Source organism: Cebus imitator, unplaced genomic scaffold (assembly GCF_001604975.1).
Source record: "Cebus imitator isolate Cc_AM_T3 unplaced genomic scaffold, Cebus_imitator-1.0 Scaffold81, whole genome shotgun sequence".
In the NCBI taxonomy this organism is placed as follows: domain Eukaryota; kingdom Metazoa; phylum Chordata; class Mammalia; order Primates; family Cebidae; genus Cebus; species Cebus imitator.
In genome coordinates this window covers 6,538,104-6,559,956 of record NW_016107396.1, presented here as the reverse complement: position 1 = coordinate 6,559,956, position 21,853 = coordinate 6,538,104, and the positions used below count along the sequence as shown (strand labels likewise).

The window sequence follows — 21,853 nt, the reverse complement described above, 5'->3', positions numbered from 1 at the left end:
ATAAAAGAAATTAACCCACTACCTCAACTATCAATTGCTCAGATCTGAATCAAAGAGCATTAAGAGAGCAGATGGGTCACCAAATTGATGCCCTTCTTGACTTCGTACTACTCTGTGAATGTAATACTTGAAAATAACAATTTCCTGTTTAGTTTCTCTTCTTAAAACCTATTTTGTACCTTAAGTCTATGATAGTCTTCTAAAAAAACCTATTCTGATCTTGTTTCATTCCCACAAATATATCTTAAGCCTTCAGGACTAATGCCTAAACCCCTTCTTTATTTAAAAAAACAAAAAACCCTTAATAAACTTGCGTGCCTCTCCAGCTTTTTCTTGCTCTGCTTAGATGTGTAGATTTACCAGCAGTGGTCACTTTATTGACTTCATCAAATAAGTCTACCTGACACCTTTAAACACTGTATTCTTGAACTCAGTTAATTTCCCTGCCTACTCTACCTGTGCAGATCCTTTGTTTCCCCAAACAATACACAATACCATGATCATCTCTCCCTGGACTGGCAAGTGTGGTCCTTTCCTAACCTGCCTTGACTAGTAAACAACACATAGGCACTAGGGGGAGGAATTGGAGCCTTGCACCTTTCCCCATATAGAAGTCTTAGTTTCTAAATTTAGAAATGTTGGAGACTAAAGCCCGTAGAGGAATGTATTCTATTTCACAGATGTGAAGGTAGATGGAGTTAAATAATTTGTGGCTTAGCTCAGTGGATGCCACACTGAGCTATATAATAAAAACATTTAGGAGCCTTTAAACATATGATTACCAAGGTCCTTCCCTGAATGTTGCATCTCTTTGGATTTGGGTTAGAACCCTAGAATCCCTTAGGCATCCTTCATATGGAGATACACAAAAGGGCATTCTGTTGTTTTTATTTTACCTTAGTGTTCACAGCATTTAACACCAGTGACTGTCTCCCATTTCTTTGACATCTTGTCGTTCTCTCTACCACCTCTTCCCAGTTTTTTCTTCTTCTACTTCCTCTCTACATGTTACTCTTTTAATGACCTTTTTTATGATATATACAACTACCTATACCCAGTAATCTAATTCTCTCTATATGCCAATCATTTCTAGCTATCTTTAATCTAGAACTTTCTGCTACATCCCAAACACATATAGACCTATTAATCTTCAATATTTGGATCATCTGTGGATCAAACAAACTTAAGGCTGACCAAGCCCTAAACTCGGTTTCTTATTTCCATTTTTATTCCTATGACTATCTCCACAACCTGTGCCTCTTGTTTTCTTCATGATGGTAAATGGTACCAGTAAACATTCAATTCCTTGAAGTGAGAATATGGGGATAATCTTGCTTTTCAGTCACCTTCTCACCTTGGTCAGTCATTGTACCTCGCTTATTCTGTCCTTTTAGCATTGATCTCTTGCTTCTATCAGACCCTTCTGTGGAGGACTGACCGCGTTTCAACTATAAGAAATGTAAATTTGACATACTGGATGGCTTGCTTGGGATGCCTGACTTCATCCATCCCCACATCACCTAAGTGCACATAATAGCTCAAATGTCTCCTTTGGTTTAGATGCCTCTCTGCTAAACTCCCCGCTCTGTCGTAGCACTTACTACATATGCTATTCTTCACCTGTGGATTTCCTGTGTTTTTTTTCTACTGGATTTCAAGTTTCCTGAGGGCAGGGACCAAGTGTTATGACATTGTGCCCTGCAAACAGCATAGGATCTAGTATATAATATTCTTTTTTTTTTCTTTCTAAGAGGCAGGGCCTCGTGTTGCCCCAGCTAGAGTGCAGTGGTGCAATCACAGCTCACTATAGCCTCAAACTCCTGGGCTCAAACTATCCTGTCTCTTTAGCCTTCCTAGTAACTGGGGCTGCAGGTGTTCACCACCATACCTGGCTAATTTTTAAATTTTTCGTAGAGGCTTAGTCTCACTAAGTTGCCCAGGCTAGTCTCAAATTCCTGGCTTCAAGCCATCATCTTGCCTTGGCCTCTTAAAGTGCTAGATTACAGGTATAAGCCATTGTGCCCAGCCTATAATACATATTTCTAAACATTAGTTGGATGGGTGCATGAATGAGCTTATAATCTAATAAATTTAAATGTATTTGTTAGTCCTTATAATTAAAGCTATATAGACTATATAGTATTTAGAAAATACAGAAAAGCAAAAAGAAGAAAATTAAAATCTCATAGTTTTGTTACAGAGAACTAACTACAATTACAATTCATTTTATGTGTGTAGCCTTTTAGCCTATCTTTGAATGCATGGATTAATGTAATACTATTATATAGATCATACATATATATGTAAATTGCTTTTCCTTAAAAGTGATATTTTTCTGCCATTAAATATTCTATTCACATGCATTTAGCGAGCATGCATTGCTTTTATAATGAGAAACAGTCATAAAAAATTAAATTGATTATCTTATTAAACTTGTTTTACAGTGGAAAGATGTCTAAGTCCTAAGGACCTTCATGAAGACTGAGCAAAATGCTCTTAACAGCACTTTTTTTTTTTTTTTTTTTTTTTTTTAAGAAATAAGGGATGAATTAAAGGACTGACCTACTTTTCTAGCATGAAATCTTTAACCATAGTTAGTGTGGAATTTTCTGATCAAAAGTCACCTGGCTTCTACTGGGATCATAGCTGACCTGGAATCTTTAATGACTCCTGGTGCCAAGAAGACCATAGTCTTGAACATTTTTTCGTACTGTACTTACTGGAAAAACTGAGGTCTTACTCAGCCATACCAGGTATATTTCAGAATACAAACCCTGTGATTTGCAAGTACCACTTACCAATATGTTACACAGTAATTTTATGGTGACTCTTTAGGTTGAAAGTCCCCAGTAAAATAAAAACCCAAACAAGATCTCCAAATTGTCTTTTTGTCTTCCTATTTAATATGAATTTGGAAAACTCCTGAACAAATATGTTACAATATATAATTATTGGTTATTTTATGTTTCAAAGTGACACTGCTCGCTCTTCCTTCCTGGTTATTTTACCTTTTTTTCATCAACTGAAAATTCTAGAAATTCATTAACCTCCAAAAACACCCTTTTAAGCAGCCACCCCCCAGTAACTTCAGTAACCAGCTTTGGCAAATGCCTTGGGTTAATCATTCACTCTACAGTCAGACCTAAACTCATGAAAAAATAACATTCTTTGTAAGTGAGCTCTTTATGGTACTTTCTGGTGGCAGCAAGCTTTGAGACAGCTTTGGAGAATAGCTGGGGGCCCATTTTCACCGAAGACTAAATTAATCCTTGCCAATGGGTGCTGCACACAGTGTTTGGGAGTAAGTATGCAGAAGAGTGATGATTCCAACCTAAATGCCTGCAGGGGCTGTGGAAGGGGGTGAAGGAGGCTTGAGGCCTGGGTTAATTATAGAGCTCCTTCTCCACCAATAGCTGCTGTGTACCTCTGCCACTACGTGGGAACGGGACCATGGGCCTGGGATGTTGCTACATCTTCTCATCTTTTTCAAAATGGAAGCCAAAATATTGATTAAATGTGTTAAATCCCCCCAATTGTTAAGTATTGTCCACTGTTTAATATTAAAGATAGTGAGCGGAGCAAGGAAAATATGTTTACTTCTGAATCCACCCAATGGGCTGCCAGCCTGAGGCCTCTGGCATTGAAATTAATATAAACTTTAACTTTTTATTAATTTTTGAGTGATCCTTTTTATAACTACAACTGTTATTTTGAGCTTTCTCAAAAGTACGTTCCTATTATTTTTGGTGAACGAGAACAAAGAGTATTTTTCTTTTTAGCTTTATTGAGGTAGAGTTGACAACTTAAAATTCTGTATTTTTAAGATGTTCAACCTGATGATTTCATGTATGTGTACATTGTGAAATATATATCACAATGAAGCTAATTAAAATCCTCATTACCACACAGTTAGTTACCGTTTTCTTCTTTTTTGGTATGTATGGTAAGAAGACTTACTAGCAAAAAAAGGACCAGTCTACAATATATTGTTAATTATAGTCACATTGTTGTACATTAGATCCAAAGAAGAGTAGTTAGTTGGTTTTTAAATAGTGTTTTTTTTATATAGACATACTAAGACCCTTTAAAAATGGACTTTATACCTGGGTGTTGCTAACCGTTGGTTTAATTTGGAGTTTTAGAATGTGAAACTGGAAGAGACCCTGCAGTGTAAGGAAAATTACCTTTTTCACATGAGAATTTCCAGCCAGGCCATTGGGACTGGATTTTAAAAGGCAGTAGTTTTCCAGCAGCAACCTCTGTGGTGAAAAATGCTTTGCCCTACTGGGCTTCTGTGGCTGTTTTCAGAATGGAACCCCCAGAGGTTTTAGAGAGGTGTGCCTTTTAATAATTTATAATGGACAGTACAAGTGACCAACGAAACTGCATGAACATGCATTTCAGTACTTTCTAGGGCACATTCTTTCCTTTTTCCTTTCTTTACATGTCCTCTTTCAGTATTTCCCATTCTCTGTGCCATAATATACTCTGAGGTATGTTTTTAATGTAATAGCTATTACATTGTTTAATGGTTCCTGCTTATCATTTTTAAGTCAGGTGAGTTTAGGGATTATATTTTGCTGTGTGTACCCCCAGTTTCTTTTCCTACCCGTCAAGCAGCTTTTGATAGGGCAATAATGCCTTAACTGCTCTAGGTTATTTTGATCACATTTGTTGGTTTACAACAATGTAAATGGCAATGAGGTGAGAGAGTTCCCTTGACCCCCTCATGGGACTTGCAACAGGGATGGGGACTTGCGATAGAGATGGCTCCTTTACTCAGCTGCTGCACTTAAACCCCTTGCAGGAGGGGGAGCGCACAGGTGAGCAGATAGAGGAGCTGGGGCATGTGCCTTTGGGCACCAGTGGGAATGAACCCTGTAGCAGCCCATGGCAGCGTCTAGGGGTTGCCCATGACCACTGGAGCCCCAGAGGGCATGGTTTACAAACAATGCTGTTTTAGTGTTTGCCATCCATGGATGACTAAGTGTTAAACTGGCTTAGTGGAGGGTCAGGGTGACAGCCCGTGTCCAGCGTCCAGGAAGAATCAGGTCACATGGACTTGAAGGTTGGTGAATGTGGAGATTTCATTGAGCAGTAGAAGTGGCTTTCAGTGGGATGGGGAGCTGGAAAGGGGATGGGGTGGGAAGATAATCTTCTCCTGGAGTTCGGCCATACCTGGCTGAACTCTTTCTGACTGTCCCTGGCCAAACTCCTCTCTGACTGTAGTCCCCAATGTCCAGCTGCCTCTTCTTCTCTCAGCATTCAGGCGCTTCTTCTTACCTCTCCTCTGCTGGGCCACCCCGCTCCTCTGCCAGTAGAGCTTGGGTTTTTTATGGGTGCAGGGTAGGGCACATGGTGGGCCAAAAGGTAGCATTTAGGCAGGAAAACAGGGATGTGAAGTTCTCATTTAGGGGCACGTGTCCAGGCTTGAGGGTGGAACCCTTGCAGAGACCCCACCCTTTTTTACTAGTATTTCTCTGCCTCCTGTCCATATCAGCAAGATTTTAGATCCTCATGTAGAAGAGATTTCTAAAAGACCTGTCCAAAAGTAGAATGAACTTCCTTGCATATTTAATACTCCAGACACAGATAGGATGAGCTAGGTTTTCTTATCTTCATTTTAGAAGCTCAAAGAGATTAAGGAACTTTCCCAAATCCTCCAGCTAGTAACAGGTGGAACCAAGTTGGGAGCTCAAGTCTTTGACTTAGAAATGAGTGCTTTTTAAACTTTAACTCACAGCTATGATTTTTTTAAAAATGGGGATGGAAGGGAAGCAATTAATTAAATTAAATCCCATTGTAACTAGTAGTGAATCTTGTTTAATAAACTAGATTGTAATTATACCTGAAGTCCATATACCTAAGGCATAAATGGTAGATAGAAATATGGTTTGTTTCAAGCATCAACTCTTCAATTTTTCATCAGGTTTTCAATCCTTAAGCCCTGCAGCTTCGTCAGTGACAGGCTATTATGAACTAGCAAAACCAGGATAGTAGAAGTAACCCTTTACTATTTCCTTTAGGAAAATATTTCCTAATATGCTTTACTATTTCCTTTAGGAAATATTGTTTAAGACCATGAACTGACCTTATGTTCATCCCAGGTCCACCCCTAAAATGCTGTGTGACCTTGGGTGACTTAATCTGTATAAGCATCTATTTCTTCATGCGTTAAATAGGAATGATCATAATGAGAATAAATGAGCATGCCGATATATATAATGAAAATTAGTTGCTGCTGCTGCTGCTGCTGCTATTACCTCTCCTTCAATCTTCAGTGCTTTGTTGCCTTAGTTAGTTGCTGCCTTCCAAGAAACTGTCATTTACCTCCTTTGAATTTCTTCTTTAGAGATGGCAATTCTATCTGCTAAACTGGGATTTGTAATTTGAATATTGTGTCTCCTTTGTGATAAATTCCTAAAGGAGCCTTGTATTGAAGATAAAGACCTTTGAGGTATATGAAGAAGTCTGATTAAGGCCAAATTTGTAATTAAACAGAAAACCTAAACAAAGCCTGAGTGCCAACTTTTAGACGTGTTGATTTTGTACCTGGCAGAGCATGTATGGCAGGTTTCTTCCCATCCCCTCTGCCATACCTGGGGTCTGGCCTTGACCATCTCCTGCCTGGATCACCACTGTAGTCATAGGAAGAAAGCCTTTATTTCTAGTTGATTCTGTCTCTTTATGGCCTTCCCTACTTGGCTCCACAGCAGTCCTCAAGCACAGATGTGCCCATGTCTCTTCCTGCTAAAGCTATGAACATGTTGCCTCCTCATGCCTGTGGCTGCCTATGGCAGCTTCAGCTGTTCACACACATCCCCTTCCTCACAAATATCCCTGGATCTACCTACCATCTGTACTACTGTTTAATTAATGGTTGTCTTTAAAGGACTTAAGTCGTAATTTTCTTTTTTTACTTACTCTTCTCCTGAGTAGCCATATCTGTGAAATCAGAAAAATAATATGCTAATTGTTCTAATTTTTTCTATCCTTTAAGTACAAATATAAGTATTAAAATATGTTCTTCTGCATACCCTCTGAAGTCACTGGGACTGCCCTGCCACACTTCAGGAAATGGTGGCCACAGGCTGAGGTCCAAGTATTTTATCTAATGCCTGGGACTTCCTGTGATCTAGTGACCCAGATACACTGTCTTCTTTCTTCTCATCTCCTACCTTTCCATTAAGCAAAGGATAGGTTTTGTTCTTTTATTCTTCCTGTCAGGAATTCCTTCCCTGCCTCTTGAGTCCCTGCTCAACACCAACATCCCAGCTTCGATGTCCCTCAGCCTTTTTGTTTGCACTGTGCTAGGAGTTTTTTTGTTTACTCTCCACCACCTGAGCACCCTGAGGCAGGACCTGGGTTTTCTGCATCTCTGTCCCTGTTACAGAATCCTTTGTCAGAAGTCACCGGTGACCTGATGGCAGTGTCCTCCTTTTTCTCTACCACATCAGCTCTGATCTCACTGCAGCCTCCCGCTGCACTTCAGTGCCATACCTTTGCATGGGTTCCCTCCGGTACAATGCCGTTTCTCCTTTCTCCTGTAATGGACTCTTCTGCCTCCCTCAACACGCAGTTTAAACATGGCCCCTGGGAAGGCTTCCCCAACCCCAGCCTTAGACACTTCTCCACTGCTATTACCTTTGCTGTGACTCATAATAAAAAAGAAAAAAAAGAAAGCAGTAGTGTGAGCAAAGAGCCAGAATGGACGCTGGCTGCATTTTGAAGAGTGGTACAAAGCAAAGGTCTCAACCAGCCCCAAAGAGTTCAAATTTATCCCAAAACCTAGGGGGAGACATTGGAAAAACATTAGAGGCAGTTTGGTGAAGTGCTCAGGTTTGCATTTTATGAGCTCCATTTTACCGCTCTGCTTCCTCCTTAAATATCTGTGGTTTTTTGGGACCCGGTACTTGACCCAGTTCTCTGTTTATGGGTGTTACCACACAGCCCCTGTGTCAGCAGCAGGTACAGCCAAGGTGACTGTAATTATTGGTAGTTGTGTTGGCTCATGCATCAGCCCTGCATTGTATCTTGAGGTCACGGAAGCCCAGAGCAGCTCAGTGGTTCATCCAAACCGCAGGGTGAGTTACAGAGAGCTTCCAAAAAGCCACTGACAGACCTGACAAGGGTAAATCAGGTGATGACTGAGATACCGCTGATGTTTACAGTGGGTAATCTTTGAGAAGATCAGCTTCACTGAAGTGGAGAGGGAGGGAATAGGATTTTAAAACTCTGCCACCTTCCAGAAAATACCTGAGCCAGGTTCGATTTAACAAAGGACATATATATAGATACAAAAACAGAAGAGTTTAGGAATGAAAAGGAATTGGGAAATCTGCCAGCCCAGATGTCATCAATACACTCTAAAGGGAAAGTGAGGTGTGGGAAGGACTTTGGAAATAAATAACATCCAGATACTTTTTTAAAATTATGTATTTATTTTTATTTTTTGGAGACAGAGCCTCGTTCTGTTACCCAGGCTGGAGTGCACTGGTGTGATCTTGGCAGACTATAGCTCCGCCTCCCCGGTTCAAGAAATTCTTGTGCCTCAGCCTCCAGATAGCTGGGATTACAGGTGTGCACCACTATGCCTGGCTAATTTTTGTATTTTTAGTAGAGATGGGATCAAGACTGCTCGAGGCCAGGCTTGTCTCAAACTCCTGGCCTCAAGCAGTCTTCCCACCTCAGCTTCGCAAAGTGCTGGGATTACAGGCATGGGACTTAATGGATCCAGATGAAGAAGATAGGGGGTTGGAAAGGTTGCAAGGTGGTGGGGGGTGGAAATAATTGAGGAAATTAACCATGGAGTGTGACCATCAAAAGCACAGAGAAGAGGGTTAAAACAAGTCAAAAAGCAGTTACTCCTTTTGAAGAAAAAGAGTGCTAAGAGGGATGGCAGAGGGAGCCCATTTTAAAAACAATACAGTAGAGAATCTTCCATTCCGAGAGGGGGCAGGTCGGAGAGTGGGGTGAGCTTGAGAAAATAGAGATTAAATAGGCACTGTGTAGAGTAGGAAAGAAAAACAGCTACAGGTGAGTATGGAGCTGCACCAGGAGAGGGTGTTTCCTAGCCAAGGTTAGCTGCCTTTGTAGTGGACCCATTAAGCCCAAATAAGCAAACCTAGCTACATTCATCATCCCAGGAGAAAAGCTGGAAAGATGATTTTGTTTTTTTCTGTGGGAAAGAGTTCGGAAGGGGTGGTACAGAAGGATCACTGCTGTAGGCCTGCCTCTAGGGGGCACTGGTGAGGGTGAGCCTGAAAGAGAGATCCTAAAGTATATGAACTCAGGAGGGCTGAAGGCTGGGGAGGGAGGAGGAGGAGTGGTCAGGGTGGGAGCAGAGCTGGTATAGCCAGCCAGAAGAAAGACGTGGGTGAGATGGAAGGCAGAGGGATCAGAAGGGGAATTTTAGAACTTGAGGTCTGTTTCCAGAGGGCAGAGTTGAGTTCTGGGAACTGACCCACCAGGAAAACCAAGTGAACGAAAAAAAATTCCAATAATTAGGTTAAATAAACAAGGCAACTCTAATCTGGAAGGAAAAAAGATGAAGTCATATCCTCTCCCCGAAGTAAATTGTAAAAATAGCGTAAACAAAAACAGAGAATTGAGCAGGAGTGCTGGGAAGAGGAACATTGACTCCTTGTACATGGGCTCCAGAGGACTCAGAACTTAAGTAAGCAGATTGCTTCTACATGCATCTTAATGTTCTCCTGTGGGACAGGCCATGTCCCTTCTTCATTCCTCCTCCTTTGCCCTCAGAGGCATAGCATGAGGGCCCTGTCTATGTGAGAGAATGAGGGGTTATTATACGGAGGCTACTGTTGAAGGAAATTGGAGTCTGCCAGTGCCCCAGACAACTCAGAGGAAAGAAGACCAAGCAGTTCCCAGCAGAGTTCCCCATTGCAGATGTACCTTTGAGGTCTCCCATCTCATCTCCCCTGAGGCTGCCCAAGGTTGGGGTGACTCCGTTGACTGCAGAGACAGAGCCTACCACCTGAGCAACTGGGGAGGCATTCGGGTCAGTTTCCCCTTCTCGCTCCCCAAACACAGAGCACAGCAGTGACAGGCTGGCCCCGGTGGTGCTGTGAGTCCCTCATCAGTAGAAGGTGCAGGAGCAGGAATAACATGGATGGGGCTGCATGTGCCCTAAGGGCCACCCGGGACATCTCATTAATACTCCTTTAGATTTATTAACAAAACCCAAAGCCAAGCAAGTAATTGGCTCATACTATGACATGAGATCTCTGACAGTGGACAGACCCAGAAATATTCCTGCATCCTTAGACTTAGGATTTGTTTAAAAAAAAAAAGCAGTGGTTGGGGAACAGCTTAGAATTACTGGAACGTTTCTGGGGATGGGGTGTTTGGGCACATTATTTAGTCTTCCCATCTCTCAATTTCCTTAACTTTAAATTTGGCACAGTAATACATGCCTTGGAGAGTTATTATGCAATGTAAGGTCCTTGAGGCCAGAAATCACCGCTTTTCTTTTTAGGGTAGATGGTGTATTTTACCGGCATTGGTTAAAACATAAGGTTGCTTTTCTGCTTAATGTTAAGTGTTTATAACTTTAAGCCTCTATTGTGTGATATTTTGAGAGTGCTTTTTCCCCTTCTCTAGAGACCTTCCTCTAATGGTAAGTCCCAAGAAGCCCAGTGCTTACTCAGTTTAAAAGGCTGGCCGTGGCTGTAAAATAGTCCAGTCTGGGAAGAAGCAAACCCAGAGCCTAGATTTTCTACTCACAGAAAACCCAGCAGTTCTAAAAGAATAGGCTTGGGATATGTCCCCTTACCTGGTCACCCCAGATTCCTGCCCTAGGCTGATATATTTCTTCTAGAGAAAATGGCACCAGCAGGTAAGAATGCTTTATGCCAAAATTGACACCCCACTACACTCCATCGCACATCTTCTTGTTAAACCTAAGAAATTCACACATATGCACATGTAGCCATTTCCTTCCATAACATGCCAGCAGTGGCAGGGGGCTTGATCCAAGTTTCATAATCAGTAGCACACCATGCCTCAATTTGTCTACTCCCAAAGTGGTTATGGCAAGACACGACCACTTCTCCAACCCCTTGGAGAGTTTCCCTTCAGTGACGGTGGAATGAAGAAAGGGATGTCTTTTTTCTGTGGACTCACCTACATTAGGACCACCCAATTCATCAGAGAAGCTCTAATAATATTGAATTTCAGAAGAGGTGGTATTAGGCATTTGATTCCTTCTCAGGAAATCCTGCAGACTTTATCTTCCTTCTCTCTGGACTACTACTCCATCCACATTCCCAATGGGTTGTAGGAATGGGTGGTCTTCATTAAACAGGTATACTCAATCATACCTCTCTTCAGAATAGTAAGTCCTACTTATGTCTGCATAATTAAACAGGACAATACAAAGCATGTCCCTGAGCAACCTGATGTTTTTGTCACCAGAAAGGGAAAAGAAAGTTTCTCTTCCTGTAATCTTAACTGACCTGCATTTTTCACACTTTACAATTTCTTGCAATGTCTAAGAAGAAATGAAAGCTTAACTCTAAATCTGTGATTGATTTCTCATTCCCTTGCAGTCTTGCAGAAGAATATTTGATTGCATGAACTCAGTATTTCTCAGAACGTTTCCTCCTTCACTCCATGTCTGTGCTCATACAAAGACTTCCCCAAAGCAGAGTAAAATGTTAGAGGAAAAGTGAGCCGTGCCTAATGGAAAGTGGGTCCAAAAAGTGATAAAAATGTGTCTTATGTTATAACTAGAAAATTAACTGGGAAATGGTTCAGAAACCACTGTGGAATGAGATGAGGACTTCTTAGTGTGATAGAATGCTGATTGCCACCTCAGGAGATCCTAGCTAGGATCCTGACGTTTTCATTCAGAGCCCTCATTCTCTGATATCTAAGGAAAGTTAGCTGAATTAAATGCCATCCAGTGTTTAGCTCTAACATTTCAGAAGGTAAGCTTCATGAAGGCAGGGTCATTGGCATATAGTGGGTTCACAGGAAGTGTTGTCAAAGGAAGCAATGCCCTCTAGACAAAGACTAACAGGAACACACCTGTAATTGAGTAAATTGGGTTGACTTGTTGCAATAAGGGAGAACACACGCCATAGGAAACTGTGGGTCACCTCAGTAAGAGGATGCTAGAAAGGAGGTGTAGGATTTAGGTTTGTGTTAGGTGATTTGCGGGAGGACTCAAGGAAGCAGGGCCTTGCTCTAAATGGGGTGCTGTCAGGAAGCAGGGGTAATTTTAAGATTGGGTATTTTATTAAATCCTATCTAGAAGGAAGGAGGACTAGAAAGACTAATGCCGTAATGGGAAGGAAGCACAGTCACTCTTACTACCCAAATTAGGGGGATGTTTGGTCATTTTTGTGGCAGGACAATGTTCGTGTTTTTGTTTGTGTTCAGCTCTAATTGCAGAGTTGTTTTGTTTTTATGTGATTTGGCATGGTCATAGAATGGCCTTAATTAGTGTTGATGTTCTGGAAAATTATGGTAAATAGGAAAACATCGGGCATAGCTGTGAATGCTAAGCCAGCCCTTAGCAACACCAAGGCCTGGCTGACAGTACCAGGCTGGTTCTCAGATATTAGGGACGACATGCCTTTTTCTCTCAAGTTAGCTGGACAGAAACTTATTAGGAACCAACTTATGCCCATACATTTTATCCAGTGTGGCTATACACCTAATATATGTTTCCTTTTCCAAAAGTTATAGTGAAGCATAGTTGATTCTCAACTCTACTTCACAATACGTTTAACATGGACTGGATTTTCAAGTATTAAAAAAACTAAGAGATTTATAGTTGTATATTTATCAAACCTCTCTGGAGTGGTGATATATTTCACATTCTCTAAGTTAATTTTTAATAGGGGAGTTCATTCTACATGGCAAAAATAGTTCAGAGGTTCAAGAGAGAGATAGCTGATGGGAGGGCAAAAATAATATAATCCTTATACAGAAGAGTGTGAGGTTATATATGAAAATGACAAGTGGGTCATTCCTTTCACAATGCAATCCCACTTCTGAGAATGTTTCTTGTGGCTTTACCTGTACACGTATGAAATGACACATTCAAATTTAATTCATCATAGCACTGTTCATTACGGTACACTCTTGGAAACAATCCAGAAATAGTTACATAAACTATGGTAAATCCAGTTAGTAAAGTACTGTGTAACTGTAAAATAAAGAATGAGGAAGCTGTCTGTATGCTAGTGATACTGCTGTGGAAAGCTATCTAAGAAATATTGTTAATTGAAAAAAGCAAGATAGAGAATAATAAGATTAAAAAATATATGTTCATATTTATATCTACATAAGTAATACTACAAATATAAGAAGTGAATAAAGTGATCACCTAGGGGCTTGGGGTAGACAGGGATGAGAGTAAGAAGGAAATTTCTTATATGCCTTTTAAAATATTATTTTGATGTTTGAATCATATAAATGTACTACCTATTCCAAATATTAAAATAATTTAAAGAAAGATATACAATATCAAATGTCTTTCTTTCACCCCATTCCATTCCCTAGAAGTAACCTCTTTGATGTGTGTCTTTTATAGCCTTTCGGAGTAGTCCGTTGTATAACATTAGTCAAGGTTCTCCAGAGAAACAGAACCAAAATGTATGTGTTATACATAGAGCTCTACTTCGAAGAATTGGCTCATGGGATGGTTAAGGGCTGGCAAGTCTGAGATTTTCAGGCCAGGCTGTCAGACTGGAGAGTGGGAAAAGAATGGGTATTGCAGTATCAAGTTTGAAGAAAGTCTGAAGGTAGAATCCTTCTTCCTTAAGAGACCTCTGTTATCTTCTCTTAAGGCCTTTGTCTGATTGGATGAGGCCCACACACATTTTGGAGGGTAATCTGGTTACTCAGAGTCTACTGATATAAATGTTAATCACATCTTAAAATACCTAAATAGCAACATCAAGCTGGTGTTTGAGCAAAAGCTGGGTATCATGGATGGCCACACCAAGTTGAAACATAACCATCATACCCAAGTATAATCATAATATCTATATTTACTTTTTTAATAGAAATGGTAACCTGTCATATACACTGATACACACCTTGTTTTAGGTGACAACAGTCCATGTTTTGAAGGAGAACTCTATAAAGAAATACACCTTTAAAGTATAAGAAAATTGGTAAGTCTGTACTGTGGGGGAAAAGACATGATTAATGTAAAAAGGGAAACAACAGCTTGGAAACACAATTAATAGTTGTTAGTGCTCACCTCATGTAAAGACTCCTACAAACTGAAAAAAAAAGAAAAACATTGATACTGCAAATCACAAAAAGCCAGTTCACAAAAGAAAAGCTTCAACCAGGAAGAAAATATTGAAAATATTCAAACCCCCACCACTCAAAGGAATGCACTCAAAGGAGTCAGTTAAAACTTTATATAAACTCCTTTTAACAAAAAAGGTTAAGCAAGGTTGTTATGAAACTTAAGATGCAAACTGCAATGCTGATGTCAGAGCAAACTAGTCAGCCTTTCAAGAGCTGTTTGGCAGGATGAATTACAAGCTATAAAATCATGCCCTTTGGCCCAGCAATCCCTTTTCTGGGAACTAATCTTGAGGAGATAATTCAAACCATGGTGAAAGGTATACACTGTATAGATATTTACTGTCAAATCATTTATACAATAAAAGAAATACAAACTAAATATCCTGACAACATAGGAATACAAGCTAATTGTGGTTTATTAATTTCATGAAATGTAACTGTTAAACATGACTGCAGGGACTAGCAACATGGTAAAAGTATATTATATAATGTTAAATACAACAATTATGTTTTGGCTCTGATTGCAATGAAAAGAAATCTGTATAAACTATGTACGCATGTGGACAAGAACAGACAGGAATTTGGAAACCTTAAAAATGGCTTGATCTGTTGGGATATCAGAATTTTGGTGGTATTTCTTTTTTTTTTTTTAGTCCTATTAATATTATTACAATTTTATGTAATTATAAATTTTTAAAATTATCAGTTAACATTGTCCCAAACAGTAGCCTCAAATTTGAATTATCATTTAGTGATTAGAAGATACTTTAAGAATCATTTGATTAAGCCAGGCACAGTGGCTCACGCCTGTAATCCCAGCACTTTGGGAGGCTGAGGCAGTTGGATCACGAGGTCAAGAGTTCAAGACCAACCTGGCCAACATGGTGAAACCCTGTCTCTACTAAAGATACAAAAAATTAGCCAGGTGTGGTGACAGGTGCCTATAATCCCAGCTACTTGGTAGGCTGAGGCAGAGAATTGCTTGAACCTGGGAGCAGAGGTGGCAGTGAGCTGATATTGTGCCTTTGCACTCCAACCTGGGTAATAGAATAAGACTTTGTCTCAAAAAAGAAAAAAAAAAAAAAGAATCATTTGATTATACTCATCGCCTTTTCTCCTGTTGTGATGGTTACACTATGAACTTTGGAGCATATTTTAGAAGCTGCAATTTTCATAGTTCTCGTTCTCTTCCCAGGAACTAGCCATATTTCTATTGATTAAGCCTGGAGAGATGCTTTGGAACCTTCATCAGTAAATATGTATAAGAGAGCAGAGAAGCTGTAAGCAAAGAACATTCCTGTGTCAATAAAATTAGGTTTCTTTCTAATATTAAAATAGTAGCTAGTATTATTCCTGACACTAAAGAAGTTTTATTGCAATTACAATGCAATAGTACTTTGATCTCCATAAAGACCCATTGTAGTATTGTTAATCTTTGTTCCTAGCTAAAGCTTGAGATCAACGTTTTGTCCTCACTGAACACAGTATCCAATAAATGAAGATTCAATGAGGAAAAAATATTTGGTATAAGTATTTCATTAGTTTTTCAGTTTTACGTTCCATCTCTTGATCTTTCCCTCAGATGGAAAGACAGTTTTATCAGTTTTGCAGTGCCCGTGGACTTCTACTTTATTTATTGGCTCTTAATTTTGCATATGGAAGGCTACTCGTAGAGATAATCTTGATAGTGGGAAATTTTCCAACTTGTAAAATAGACTCCCCAAGCAGGGAAAAAATGATTTGTGTACTGAAGTCCACATTAGCACCTGCCAAGAGCAGACTTGGTGTTAACATCTGTCACAAATGTGTTTTTCAGGGTGGATCATTTGTACACATTCTTTGTTCAGTGGTCTCCTGATGTCTATGGGAAAGATGCCAAAGAGCAAGGCTTTGTGGTGGTGGAGAAGGAAGAACTGAACATGATCGACAACTTCTTCAGTGAGCCAACAACCAAGAGCTGGGAGGTGAGCACTTGGGCAGGGTCCGACTGTCATAGTTCCTAAGGTGCAGTAAGCAGTCTCACATTGATTCCAAGTAGCAGGCTGGTAAGAAACTGGAGTCCCTGTGCACCTATGAAATCACAGAGGAAAATAACTTCATTCCTCCTTTGGAAAAAAACACCACCACCACCATGCACACAGGCACACAGTTCATTCTGACCACGCTAGACAGATTCACTTATATTCTCACCCATAGCTCCATGCCTTAGTTCAGAGCTCAGCACATTTATTTTTTATAAAAGGCAAGATAGTAAATATATTTGGCTTCGTAGGCCATACAATTCCTGTTGCAAGTACTCATAGCTGCTATTATAGAACAGAAGCAAGCATAGTATGTAAATGAATGAACATGACTGTGTTTCATTTCACGTAGTATTATGTGTCACAAAATATTGTTATTAATGTTTATGGTATCACCTAAAAACTATAAGATCTTTCTTACCTCAAGTGTCATACAAAAACAGGTGGTGGACTGGCTTTGGCTGACAAGCTGATATAGTTTGGCACCGTGTCCCCAATCCCCACGTTTCAAGGGAGGCACCTGGTAGAGGTGATTGGATCATAGGGGCAGTTCCCCCATGCTGTTTTTATGATAGTGAGGGAGTTCTCATGAGATCTGATGGTTTTAAAAGTGGCAGTTTCCCCTGTGCTCACTCTCCTGCCACCTTGTGAAGAAGGTGCCTAGTTCTCCATTGCATTCTGCCATGATTGTAAGTTTCCCAAGGCCTCCCCAGCCATACAAAGCTGTGAGTCGATTAAACCTCTTTTGTTTATAAACTACCCAGTTTCAGGTAGCATCTTTATAGCAGTGTGAAAATGGATGAATACAAAAGCTGTAATTTACCAGACCTCAGTTTTCTTCATCCACTCAGACAAGCATGTATCAAGGACTTCAGGGGAGGGCCCTGGAAATAGGATGATGGATAACATAAGCTATCTACACTTAATAAGCTTGCAGTACTGAGAAGTTGGGAGATGAGATCAGGAAAAATAGGTCTACCCCCGCTTCCTGTTCTACTGCTCCCTTGAACCCCACTTAGCATTTCTTCTTTCCCAGCGTGATAAATTAATTCAAGCACACCCTTACCAGGATTCCCGAGTTCCTCCACCCCTCTCCCATCCACTGCACCCATCTAGGCTGCCTGCAATCCTGAATGAACCCGCCCTCACAGTTTTTTGCTCCTAGGCGGCCAAGCATTGCTAGACAGAACCTCTCCATGAAGGAGAATGGTACCATTACAAATACATGGTTCTGAATTCATCTGTGTCCTTATCCATGATTAGAAATGCTTTTACATACCTCTAGTGCCCTCCATTTCCTTACCTCCAGTGTTAGAGGTAAGGAAATGCTTAAGCTGTCTTAGCTCACTTCATGTTGCATGAATCCCAGAGGTTGGCTTTTCTTTCATTTTACAATGAAGAAGCCATTGGAAAAGATTTCCCCATGTTTCTTCTTCTCCATTTCTTCCTTTTGCTATTACTGTACCCCTCATTTTTGGCTCAGGATAAGGGTTTCTCTTGTGTCTCACTTCTTGTTTTATCCAGTATAACTGTTTCTTTTTTGGGTTTTTTTTTGTTTGTTTTTTTATGTCATTGCTCTCTCCTTCCTACTACCTCCTTTTTTACCAGGTTATGATAAAGGTTTACTTTTTTAGAGGAAGAAAACGTCTCTCCATCTTTACTCTTTTTCCAGGTTCTTCCATATCCCCCCTATCACCATCAAACTTCTTGAAAAAAACTGGTTTATATTCATAGTCTCCAATTTCCCAGCTGCTCTTTAGTCATTCTCAATCTTGCAACTCAGCTTGTTCTCCAATCACCATTGAAATCTACCTCACCATAGACCTCTTCATTGCCATCTTCATTCTGTGTGAATTTCCTCTGCATTTGACACAGATGACCTCACCCAAGCTCTTAAAACTGTTTCCCGCCCAGCTTGCACAGCACCATGCTCCAGCTTCACCTCACTTCTGACCATTTCTTTCTACTCCTTTTCCTTGCTGTACCCCTTAAATGTTTTCCTCTCTGAGATTTCTATTCTTGTTCTCCTCCATCTCCCTTAGTGGACCTCTGTTCTCAGTGACCATCTGAGTGTTGGCCATTCTTAGGTCTTTACCTGCTTTTCCAACCCCCTTCACCTCCTTTATGGTTAACCTAGTTGCCAATGAGGCATATCCACCTGAGAGTCCAGGATCGTCTCCAACTCAAACACCTTTCCTCAGGACTCTGTTTTGCCCAGTATACATTCTTCATTTTGCTTAGTGGTTGTATCAGTCCCATATCATCCAAACTAGAAAGGTTTGCGTCATCAACTCTTTCTCTTTCTTTTATATGACTAGCCTGAAGTTTCTTTTCAGTTCATTCTTACGAATCTCTCATAAATTCAGCTTCTATAATTCCTTCCTCATTGACCCTGCTTTATTTGCTTTTATGTTTGCCACATCTCACTAAATCATGTCACCACTTTAGTCCTTCTCATTTCAATCTATCCTTTCTATCTTAGCTAAAGCCATCTTTCTAGTGAGACTTTATTCATTTATCTATTCATTCAATGAATATTTGAATGCCTACCAAGTGCCAGATGCCATGCTCGGTGCTTGGGATGCAGTGGTAAACACAGTGATAGTCCCTGACCTGATGATGTTTACAGTCCCCCCTATTTAAAAACTGCTGTTGGGTCTTCTTTCCCTGCTAGATAAAATTCAGGCTCCTTAACTTGACCTGAAACACTCTTGGTCATTTTCTTCTGAGCACTTATTAAGCCCTTTCCTTGCTAGAGGCACACTGGATGATACAAGTAGACTTTCACATCAAGTAGTATAGGTAAGTGATTACAGTATAATGAGATAATTGCCATTATTGGTGAGGTGCCAAGTCCAGTAGGATCATGTAGTCAGTCACAGGAACCAAGCCAGGGGAATCAGGGAAGATTCCCAGAAGGAGTGATCAAAGCTGAGATCAGAAGTAAGAGTATGCATAGTTGGGTTGGGCGTAGAACATGGGACAAGTCTGGTCAGGTAGAAAAGTCTATGCAGAGGAATAACCCAGGGGAGAAAAAGAGAGCATGAGGCATTTGATGAACTAACAAAAATTCAGCGTGCCAGGAACACAGAGTATAAGTGAGGGAGTGGCAAGAGCTGAAGTTGGAGAGGTACGCTGGGCAGAACACAAAGGACCTAATGACCCATGTGTGGGAGGTTAGCCACTTTCCTAAGGGAAGTAGGAAGGCCGTTCTGAACATGGAGGATACACACAGGCATGCATTTTAGAGAGCTCAGTTTGGCTGCCAAATGTTCAATAGATGAGAGTTGTACAACACTTGAGGCTTGAAGACGCAGTAGGAGGCTCTTGCAGTAATGAACATTGAGATGCAATGGTTGCTGAAAGAGTGGTAGTGAGGACAGAGAAAAGTGAGTACCTTAGTAAGGTAGAGAAAAGGTGAAATACACAGGACTTTGTGAGTAATTCGATGTGAAGCATAAGGAAGACGTTGAGATTGATTTCTTGTTGTTTAGAGTAGGAACTGGAGTGATAGTGGTACCTGCCCCCTCCTGAGATAAGGAGCATAGCAAGGGGAAAGGCCCCGTGTTCTGCTTTCAGTCTGAGTTTGAGGTACCTGTGGAATGTCCAAGAGGCAATTCAGAATGAACTTAGGAAAAATATCTGAAGATATACTTTTGGAAATCATGAGCAGAATTGAAGTTACAGGTGTAGATGAGGTCAGGTCATCCCAGGAAAGTTTGTACTGTGGGAAGAAAACATAGCTCAGAAGAGACCCTTAAAGGATATCAGCAATAAAGGGCCAAAGAAAGTAGAGCGCAAGGAGCAGCCACCAGGGAATGGGGAGAAAAGTAAAGGAAAGTCATGTCTTAGAAGCCAACAGAAGGGAATGCTTCAAGAAGAGAGTTATTTGTCAGAAATGACTAATGCTGCAGAGGAACCAAAAGGTAAGACCTCAGGCCTTTTGGACTTAAAAGCAAGGAGATAGCTGGTGACTTTCACAAAAGCAGGTTCAGTACAGTGACTGGGTCAAAATTCAGATTTCAGTGGTTCAAAGAATGCGTAGGGGGTAAGTGGAGCTAGTAAATGTGAACAACAAACTCAAATTTGGTTTTGGAGGAAAGCATCAGATAATACAGTAACTAAACTGGAAAAAGTGAGGTTGAGGGTTTTCCCTCTTGCGAGAGAGACTTTAACATTTTAAAGGAGGTCAGACAGGATGATAGAATAGAAGGTCTGAAAGATAGAAAACGAAGGAGGGAATAATCAGGAGAGTAGGTCCCTGAAAATCCGTAGAGAATGTGGGGGCTGGGGCAGGATTGGTCTTAGGTGATTGGATACAAGAAAAGAAGAGTGGGATATATACAAGGAAAATGTAGATTCTGTGGTGGTAAATCACAGCATTTCTCATCTGATGGTTTCTGTTTTCCCTGAAGCAGAAGGAAAGGACAGCAGGTATTAGAGGAATATGGAGAAGTTACAAAATAGCAACTGTGGAGACAAGGAGAAAAGCTAAGTGAGAAACCACAGCAGGATGACTGCCTGACTCTTGCATTTATAGCAGCATCAGAGAGCGAAGTGAGGTTATTTTTCTCCAGCAGCACTCCCAGCCTGGTATTAGACTTATCAGGGGGACAGTTGATTCTTCCAAGGCTGGAAACTTGTCAGATTGGAATGACCAAGAATGATGAGGCCTGCCCCTTGGGTCTGATCCCTTTAGGAATTCAGGACCTTTCACTGTGCATTTGCACTCACTCTTCCTTTTCTCATTCACTTCCCCCTGGCCCAAATGTGCGCCTGTGCACACACAGACCTTTCCATGGCGAATTCTTATCATCCTTCAACGTTCAGCTTTTTCAATTCTGTGATGCTTTCAGGCAAACTTACTTAGGTCCTCCCATAGCCCATTGGTCATAGCTATTTAGGATGTTGCTCAGCAGTATACTTGTTTACATGTTGGTCTCTCTGTAGTACATAAGTTGCTTATTTGAGACCAGTGTTTGAAGATACTTAAGCCTATCTGTTAGGCTTCGCCTCCTTTGGCCTGCTTGCTTGCTTTTCTTTTCTTTTTTCTTTTCTTTTTCTCTTCTCCTCTCACCTCCCCTCCCCCCACTTCCCCTCCCATCCCCTCCTCTCCCCTCTCTTCTCCTCCTCTTTCTTTTGTTTCAGCAGGGTGTTTCCCTGTTGCCCAGGCTGGAGTGCAATGGCACCATCACAGCTTACTGCAGCCTCAACCTCCTAGGCTCAAGTGATCCAGCTCGGCCTCCTGAGTGGCTGAGACTACAGGTGCACACCACTATGCCCAGCTAATTTATTTATTTGTTGTAGAGATTAGGTCTCCCTATGTAGGCCAGGCTGATCTTGAGCTCCTGGGCTCAAGCAGTCCTCCTGCCTCAGCCTCCCAAAGTGCTGAGTTTATAGGTGTGAGCCACCATGCCTGCCCCTTGGTTTTTTAATATAGTTTGTGGGGGGAGGCAATCTGTTTTTCCCCTTGTCTCTGGGCAGTCTTTCTGAAATGACTTCGACGACGACTTCTTCTTCTTCTTCTTCTTCTTCTT

At 40.9% G+C, this 21,853-nt stretch overlaps 1 protein-coding gene across 5 annotated transcripts in view; it reads left to right on the top strand.

Moving 5' to 3' along the window:
* The window catches only part of NCOA7 (nuclear receptor coactivator 7), a 157,590-nt gene that overhangs the window by 115,928 nt on the left and 19,809 nt on the right, over positions 1-21,853 (top strand). For all 5 annotated transcript variants that reach the window (XM_017533335.2, XM_017533339.2, XM_017533337.2 and 2 more), the window contains one exon: positions 16,112-16,259. In XM_017533335.2, coding sequence (XP_017388824.1) covers positions 16,112-16,259 — 148 coding nt within the window. The remainder of the gene's footprint in view (positions 1-16,111; positions 16,260-21,853) is intronic.